The following is a 9,518-nucleotide window of genomic DNA, read 5'->3' as shown; positions in this document are numbered from 1 at the left end:
GCTCGTCAGTTGTAGGTTGGACATTGTTGTACACCCAGGGGGCTCGTCAGTTGTAGGTTGGACATTATTGTACACCCAGGGGGCTCGTCAGTTGTAGGTTGGACATTGTTGTACACCCAGGGTGCTCGCTGCCTGGTTTTCAGAAGTCGATACCCAGGCATTGCTTCATTGCTCATCTGAGTCTGGAAGCTCTGCGGGAAGCTGAGGCATCCATAGCAACACACAAGCTGCCACTGACGGTCTGTGGTGACTGCACAGGAGGGGCACTGCCTGGGAATGAAATCTAACCCTGCCATCCTGAAGGCGAGCGTTCTCCCACTGAACCACTGTGCCTCCTCCAGTACTACCTAGTGATGTTGCATGTAACATCCCTTTGGGCAATGCCTGATTAAATATAGTTTTGGGGTCCCAACCCCCACAAAGCCTATTATAGGAAAGACTTGAGGTACATGCAATGGTTCATAACAGTGAATGCTGCTTTATGACACACGTCAGAACATCATTTTTATTATTATATTACAGATTGTTAGTGTAGTTAGGAGTGATTCTTCAAAGCTTTCTATGCACAGAAGGTACCATATACTGTGTACCCTTGCATGTCTATATATTGTGTATACTAAGGCAAATAACTGATAACTGACGTTAGATAGAACCGCACCTACCTGTCCCAACTGATGTAAAATTCCAACTTACTGACAATTATGAATGGAGTTAGTTTGTATTCCAGGTACTGCTTATGTATACAATATATTGTCTGCACCATATCCAAATCACAGAATGATTTTGGACACAGAAGGTTTCTTAGAACACGCATGGTGGATGTTAAACAACACATCACTAACTGTGTGTGTGTGTGTGTGTGTGTACATATGTGTGTACAAATATGTATGTACATACATATTTCCCCCGCTGACGACGGAAGGCAGTGAAGGATCCCTGGTGACACATAGTCGGTTTTGTGCATTGGACTGTTCGCTGCAACATCAGTGGTTGGAAACCCCCAGCTGCTCCATGGATAAAGACGAGGCTTTCTCTGCCTGGAAACAGCTACCATCTCAAAAACCCAGTGTCCCTAGGGCAGTGGTGCTCAGCCTTCTTCATGCCCCGACCCTTTCAGACAGTTCCTCAGGAGGTGGTGACCCCCCCTAACCATAACATTATTCTTGTTGCTACTTCATCACTGTCATTTTGCTACTGTTACAAATCCTTCTGCAAATATCTTATATGCAGGATGTATTTTCATTGTTACAAATTGAACATCATTAAAGCATAGTGATTCATCACAAAACAATATGTAATTATATATTGTGAAATATGTATTTCTAATGACAAATAAGTGAAATGTTGTCTGGAAGCATGGTGTAGCATGGGTAACAATCTTCACACCTGGTCCTCCTATGTGGGAGGATCTGCATGTGGGCGGACCTGCCTGGAGACACGGATAGAGGAGCGCTGTCTCAGTCCCTAAGACCATCGGAAACCTGTTTTCCGATGGTCTTAGGCAACCCCTGGGAAAGGGTCGTTCGATCTACAAAGGGGTCTCGACCCACAGGTTGAGAACCGCTGCACTAGATGGGGATGAGTTTGAGTTTGACGGGTCCTTTGCTTTTGTGGTTGTCTATTTTGCTCTGATCTGTCTACGGGAAAGGAGATGCGTGGCCATCGCTGGGTGAGGCTGGCCCGCCTCTTCAGTGCGGATGCCCTGGAGGCGCCAGGTAACCCCGCTCCGTTTTCTTGCAGGGCATTACGGCAAGGACGCTTACCGCGGTGGCGGCGGGCCGGACCTCCATAACTTCATCTCCTCTGGATTCGTCACGTTGGGAAGAGGACACACGAAGGGTACAGTGGAAACCATTTTTTACTAAATGCGGAGGTTGCTTAGGGCAAAGCCAGGCTGGCGTGTGAAGATGGTGTGGGGGCCGGACGAGTGCCCGGGACAGGAGGGAGTGGGTGGTTGCCATGGCAGCGTGGATGGAGGCCGGACCATCTCTCGAGACCCGGTGCTGCTTGGCCTGTGGCCGGCGGACCAAGTGGGCAGGCGGGTGCGGCCGGAGGGTGGGAGACACTGCTACGAACCCGGTGGCCTTGCAAAGCGTGTGCATGCCCAGCGGGGGTGGCACCGACCGCTCAGCACCCACCCACCCACGGGTGCCCGTCAGCCCGAGGTGACATGGACACAATGTAGAGGTGGTACAGACCTGCTAAGTCTTTCTGCTGAGCCGCTTGCCGTGCATCTGCGTGGGGGGCAGCGCGTCCCCCCCCCCCACACACACACACACTGTGGCTTCTTTTTAAACAGAACCCTGCTAGTGTTGTGAGCATCCGTTCCCCCAGCAGTAATGGCACCCTCCCTCCGGACACCTGTGTCCTGTCATCGACCAAATGTGAATTCCGTTGTAGGGCCTGTGTAGCCCCCTCTCCCTCCGAAACCCTGCGTCTGTGTTCAGTGCGAGGCCCACAAGGAACTCTGTTTTTAACCCCCTGTGTGATGTCTGTTCTCCCTGTAGAGAAGAAAACAAAAAGTCTGTATCTGTGTTGTATTTTCTGTTTTGTCTATTTGTGTCCCAATAAAGTGTATTGAGGATTCAGGTGGCCGTTGTGGCTGCAGAGAGCTGCAGAATCAAAACGGGGAAAATAAAGCTGGGGAAACCAGCTCTGTGGTGGGAGGTACCATACTACTGAGACAGATTCCTGTCAACCCAGCCAGGCCCCCGCGGCCCCCAAGTCACCTCCTTTGTATTAACAGGTCTCTCTAAAACTTGATCTTACTAATACCCCTGTCTTGGTTTAAAAAGAGTGATGAACAGGCAGCATCCATTACTCACAGGTCAGGAACTTGGAAGCCACTGATCTAGGTCCTTCTGGCTGTGGGCTGTGGGGGAGGTTTCTCCGGAGGTTGCAGTCCCAAATGCCATTTGGTCAATATCGCCGGAAAGACCAACTAGGGCTCAAGGCTCTGCTTCCAGGGTGCTGACATTGTCGGGAAGTCTCTGTTCCTCCCATAATGCTCTCTCCAGGGATTGATGGAGTAACCTCACAGCATGGCGGCCACTATCTTCAGAAGGAGTGGTCTGAGAAAGAGAAAGGTGTAACCCACAGTGTTTCTGGTGGCCCAGCCTTAGAAGCGACACTCCATCATTTCTGCAGTGTGCTCTTGGCGACAAGGGTCAGCCCCAGTGAGGGAAGGAGGGGGCTGCACAAAGGTGTGATTGACCTACAACGCTACAACCCGTGGAACAGAGCCTCAAATCTGGATTTTCACAGAATATAGCAACTCGTTCCCAAAGGCAATGATGTCATACCTCAACTCCAGCCCTGGTGGGGAGGGCAGCATGGAACACCAGACAATTCAATCTATAGAACTCTGTGCTCCATACATATTAGGGCATTTGGTTCATGTACTCACTCAAAAACTACTGGATGAGGCCTACATGTGCTGGGCAGTCTACAGAAATAAGCACAATGAAATCTGGCTGTATGGAGCTCACTTCCTATTGGGGGAAACAGACAGAATCAACCAATCAATAAAAGTCCAGTGACAACATGCACAAGGGAAAACAGCCCAACAGGTAAGCGTGGGAGGTGCTGCAGCCGGAAGCTGCTCTGGACGCAGATCAGATGATAGTTGAGCAGACACCCGTATCCCAGGGGAAGTCATCGGGGAGGCCTGGAGGCCAAGCCTTCCTGTCTTGTCAAAAAACAGGGAGAAGGGCCGTGCAGCTTAAGCAGGATGGAAGGGGCCAGGAGAGATCCCAGCAGGGGGCAGAGAGTGCTTTTTATCTAAGGATGATCATTGGGCTGCCATCAGAGCAACATAAGCATAGTCCTGCTCCCTCCTTGTCCTCTGTCACTGCCAACTGAAGCCTTTAGAAAGCCTCACCCTGTCCACAGGCGTTTGCATGGCATAACGGGTTAGGAGTTGGGCTGTGAACCATGAGTTCAAAATCACCAACCACTCTGCAGGAGAAAGATGAGGCTTTCTACCCCTGTAAGAGTGACAGTCTTGGGAACCCGCCGGGGCAGTTTAGCCCTGCCCTATAGGGTCACTATGAGCCAGAATTGGCCTGTTGGCAGTGAGAGGCCCTGTCCACTACTTCTTTTTTATATGTGAAATGAACTTGAATGTCACTAGAGACTCCAAGTCCACTTCGGTTTTACTTTTCCTCCTTTTTAAGCCGCTCAGACCAGTATTTAGAACAGGGGGTAAGAAATCTGGAGGAATTTTTTTCCCCCTCGATGAAGCAAGTTTCATTTTATTCGTTCATTTAAATTTGTATTTGTGTGTGTTAAACCTTCCATTTTTGTGTGTCCCCTCCCCTTCCCTGTGACCACTGCTTCTTAGTCCCTATCTTGTTATGCCCCTGGTCTATAATGCTCCGCACCCTTCTGTGTGTGTCCCCTTGTCTTCTTCTCCATCCCTGTCTGCACCAGGCCTCCCATACCTCCGATGCACATTTCCCTGTGTAGATGATAACTAAGGCTTGGGGTCAGGAACTCTCTCGGGCCCTGGTCTCTGCAACAGCACCCTTCTCCTTTGCTGCTGAGCAAGCCGGGGGAGACTCTGAGTGGTACTTACAGAGGGATCAAAAGGACCAAACCCAAATCCAACAGCCACTGAGTCCATGTGGGCTCACAGCAGCGTCACAGGACAGGGCAGAAATGTCCCTGTCAGTTTCCAAGAACGTAACTCTTCATGGGAGTGGAAGCCCCATTTTCCTCTCACAGAGTGGCTGATGGTTCTAAACAGTTGACCTTTTAAGGTTAGAAGTCCAATTTGTATCCACTAAGCCACCAGGGCTTATAGGAAAATCAGCTCCATGCAAATGCCCAAAAAACCAAACTCACTGCCATCAAGTCAGGCCGATTCATAATGACCACTGTGCGTAACCAGCATGCCACCAAGGGTCGTACGCAAACACCCCAGGAAAGTAACCTGAGTCCTGTGCCTCGGCCATTCTTCATTCTTCAGCACACAGGTCGAATGCGCTACCTTTTCTTTTCTTTTCTTTGTGTGGCTTCAACCCCAGTGACTGCTAATCTGTCCCTCCTCCTTTTTATCTCTTCTTTCCCTTCTTTCTACATTTGTCTTAAGCCATTGAGTCGCCCTCGGTGGTTCCCAGGACGCCTGGAGTTAGCCAACATGTGTTTTTGACGGTAGCATGGGGGGCCTCCCACAATTCATAGAAAAATTCCATTATCACGAGGTTCTGTTTTCCACAAACGCTTTGAAGCCCCATCATACCATCCCCCTACTAACCCATTTAAGACGCGTTTCTAATCAGATCTGATGGACGAAGACCAAATATTGATGGTTCCTCTCCATGGTACCGGGAGCCTTCAGCATGATGTGTGGTTGACATGTACCCAGTTCACCACTTAGCGTTCCCGGACGAGCCTGCCTGGAAGCAGAAGCCTCGGCAGATGCTTCTTGAACTTGAGAGATTCACGGAGTTAAGTGTGAGGATGCACATATGTCAGTGTGCTTTGTTGCAAGATCCTTAAGCACGTAGGTAATTAAATCCTATCAGATGAACCCCCAAATAGATTTTCTTCTTATTGTTGTAAAATATGCATACACATACGATGGGGTACCCCCAAAATATCAGAAGTCTTTTTCAAAGCTATCTATTTAAATTTTTTTACAGAACAACCCTATCACCTTCAAAGTACTTTCCCTTACCACTTAATACACTTGTCAAATCTGTAATTCCATTCTTGGAAACATTTTTCAAACTCATCTGTTTGGATGGCTGACAGCACCTCTCCTCATTCTTTTCTTCACCTCTTGTACTTCATCAAATCATTGTCCTTTCATGTCCCTCTGCATTCCCAAACACAAAAAGAAGTAGAATAGAGCAAGGTCAAGTGAGTCTGGTGCGTGGGGCAAGAGAGGCATACTGGGCTTTTTGCCAAAAGCTGGTGAACTAAACTGGCTGTGTGAGCAGGTGCATTGTCGCGGTGGCAAAAACAGTCCCCCGTCTGCCACAAATCAAGCCTTGTTTGTCCCACTGCTATGTAATCTTTTTAGCACCTCTAAATAGAACACTGGATTAACAGTCTGACCTGGTGGAACAAACTCCATTTCGTCTATTCGGGAAGTTGACGGAAGTCCAGAACAAGGTTTGTTATCGATAGTTCTCCTTTTTTGAAACCACTCATACACTTGAGTTTTTCCCATAGCACGATCCTTGTTAGCTCTGTTCAGCATCACAACAGTTTCTGTGGCATTTTTCCAGCGCAGTAAACAAAATAACACAGGTGCACGCTGTTCTCTGAAATCTGCCTTCACAAAAAACAAGGTTTGAGCAAAACTGCATTTATAAAAAAATTCACTGTGACCAGAGAAAACCTTCCCAGGTGACGCCACTGGGTGCACTGACTCAGAGCAAGTTGCTCAATACCCTCCTAGTGGGTAAAATGAGTACTAGAAAGGTCCACCCAGGGGAGGTTTTTTTCTGGTTGTTTTTTTTTGTGTGTGTGTGTGGGTACCCCCTTGTATGCATGCATAATACATATATATATTTACATATTCCAAATAACCTCAGTGCCATTGAGTCATTGCTGACTCATAGTGATCCCCTCCCTGTAGGTTTCTGAGGCTGTAACTGTTTACGGGGATAGAGAGCCCAGTGTTTCTCTGGAGGAGCTACTGGGGGTTTCAAATTGCCAACCATGAAGATCGCAGCCCAATGAGGAATCTCTACACCACCAGGGCTCCTCCATATATCTGTATAATTATAATATCTATGATATATCACATCATGGTGTTCACTAATTGAGTACATTCTTCATGTTGAGCAACCATCCCCACGATCCTTCTCTGAATCGTTCCACCACTATTTACATATATACTCAGTGTTTCCTAAACAGTAGCTTCTTCCCTCTCCCCTCTGCACCTCTAGTGACCACTAATAAGTTTTGGTGTCCACATAGTCACCTATTACATGTGAGTGAGGTCATGACTTGACCTTGACTGTGGACATAATGCCCCCAAGTTTCCTTCAGGTTGTGGCACATGCCAGAACGTCTCTTTATAGCTGAATAATAGTCCTCTGAATGGATATACCATTCTTGGCTAGCTGTCCGTTCACCTGCTGAAGGACACATAAATGGTTTCCACGTTGGGGCTGTGGTGAAGGGGGCTGCAGTGAGCATCGGTCTACAGGGCTCTGCTTGCCTACTGGCTTCCATCCTTCAGTGGTTCAGACCCAGGGTGGTGGGTGCTGGCTCAGTACACCTGTTCTCTGTTCCACTTTGTGAGGTAGCCATGGATGATTATTTCCATCTCTCCGCTGTCACACCAGCACCGATTGTTTTTGTTTCTTTTTCTTTTGAGCATAGGAATTCAAACTTAGGGCCTGTATCTCTTTATGAGGTAGAACGCTTCATTTTACTCCCACAAAGTGACTGGTGGTTTCAAACTGCTGACCTTGGTGGTTGGCAACCCAAGGGAAGCCCACTATACCACCAGGGCTCCTAGTGTAGTAGTGCAAGATACTCTTTATTGACCTTGAGTTTGAGGAGGTGAGTCAGTGGAATTTTGATCATAGGGATTTCATCCCCACCAAAGCCCCTGACCCCCAACTCTATCTTGATTATCATAGGAGACCCCATCTCTAATCCTGGGTGGGCATACAGTAATTGATCAATACAGCACTGCCATAGGCTCCACAGGTGGCCCCTCTTGGGACATTCCAACTGAATGATTGCGCCTTGCCTTTCCTTCTAGTGAATACTTCTCTTGTTTCTTTCTGTACCCATCTGTTTCCCCTGGTCTGATTTCTTCTTATCCCCTCCTGCCTGCTCAGGTCAGCGTAAGTGGAAGTCAAGGCTAAAGGAAGCGCTTCATCAAAATAACTATGACTTTCAACTACATTCCCGCTAAAGCCTTTCTCTGTTAGGCAAGATCACCCAGAGCCATCTGTAGGAAAGCCGATAAAAGCCCCACCTCCACCCCAGGCTGCCACAATGAAAACACAAGATAAAAAACTTTTATTTACTTAGCATTGACTATATGCTGGGTGCGCACTTTATATACACTGTCTTAGTTTTCCTTATCCCACAATCCTGTGAGAGAGCTATTATTCTTTTTGCATTGGGGGGAAAAAACCAACCCTGAGGAGCTGAGCCATTTGCTAACACTTCAAACACTTAGCATCTGCTTATGTCACACACCAGGCCTGCTCCTAAGGAGCCTGCTCCTGACCACTAGTCAACGCTGCCTCCTGAAGGCAGCAAGAGGTTGCCTATGCATGGACGGTAGCTCAACAAGCGCAATGAGTGGTTGTCGCTACTGCCCATGGAATTCAGCCCCCTTCGGTGGCCTCTTGCACAACTGAACAAAATCCTTCTTGTTCCTGCACCATCCGCATGATCAATATCAGACTGTGGTCATCTATAGGATTCTTTTTGGTTACGTCTCAGTAGTAGATCGCTAAACCAGACCTTTCTTCCTAGTCCCGCTTAATCTAGAAGCTGTGCTAAAACCTGTTCAGCATCATAACAACACACACACCCTCATTGGCCGATGAGGGATGACTGTGCATGAAGTGCACCAGCTAGATACCTGGCTTGGGCATTTGGAATGGGAGGGAAGAGTTCTACCTCTGAGCCATCACCACCTCCCTTAGCAGATGGAAATAATACTTTAGGATAGGCATGTGTTTAGAAACAACAGCAACAAAAATTAAAACAACCAAATTCACTACCATTGAGCCAATTGCAACTCCTAGAGACCCTATAGAGCAGCGGTTCTCAACCTGTGGGTCGCGACCCCTTTGGGGGTTGGATGACCGTTTGACAGGGGTCACCTGATTCATAACAGTAGCAAAATGACAGTTGTGAGGTAGCCATGAAAATAATTTTATCGTTGGGGGTATGAAAGGGTCATGGCGTTAGGAAGGTTGAGAACCGCTGCTCTAAAGTGTTTTGGAAACTATATCTTTACAGTTACAGATAGTCTCACCTTTCATATTCAGCTGATGAGTGTAAACAACTGACCTCACAGTTATCAGCCCAATGGCTAACGTAGAGTGACACCCTCATTGTATAAGAAAGGGTAACAACAAGAAACCATGTAGAAGTGGGAGCTTTAATACTAGAAGTGTCCTTTTCAGTTATTTTCTCAAGACTTGTCAAATAATTGAATCTCTCTCTCTCTCTCTCTCACACACACACACACACACACACACACACACACACACAAACAAACAGAGCAACCTTATTCTATTTAAGCGGTTTGCGTATAAACTCAGTCTGGTTGTTGTTTAGTCTTGAATAAAAACCCCAAAGTTGTTTTACCCAGTCCCCACATTTCTGGCATTATTCCAGAGCTCTCCACTAGTGTGTCCCAGCTGCCCCAGGCTCGGGGCTGTGACCTGGCAGGGGTTCAGTGGCAGATGTGGCTGTGTATCCTGAAGTGCCTTCCGCACGTAGGTAGTCTCCAAGACACAGGCTTTTCCCTGTGGAAGTGGTCATTTCAATTGCCTTTAGTTTTTTTTTTCCCCCCTAGTATTCTC

The 9,518-nt window shown here is 47.6% G+C and overlaps 1 protein-coding gene across 1 annotated transcript in view; it reads left to right on the top strand.

Moving 5' to 3' along the window:
- Positions 1 to 9,518, top strand: part of SHISA6 (shisa family member 6) — a gene marked incomplete at its 5' end in the record, with an annotated part of 389,310 nt that overhangs the window by 196,210 nt on the left and 183,582 nt on the right. Inside the window, one exon of the mRNA XM_004709342.2 lies at positions 1,741 to 1,839. Within this exon, the coding sequence (XP_004709399.1) occupies positions 1,741 to 1,839 (99 nt within the window). The remainder of the gene's footprint in view (positions 1 to 1,740; positions 1,840 to 9,518) is intronic.

Source organism: Echinops telfairi, unplaced genomic scaffold, assembly GCF_000313985.2.
Source record: "Echinops telfairi isolate 266 unplaced genomic scaffold, ASM31398v2 ScPeMD7_2010;HRSCAF=2546, whole genome shotgun sequence".
In the NCBI taxonomy this organism is placed as follows: Eukaryota; Metazoa; Chordata; class Mammalia; order Afrosoricida; family Tenrecidae; genus Echinops; species Echinops telfairi.
This window is presented reverse-complemented; position numbering and strand designations above follow the sequence as displayed.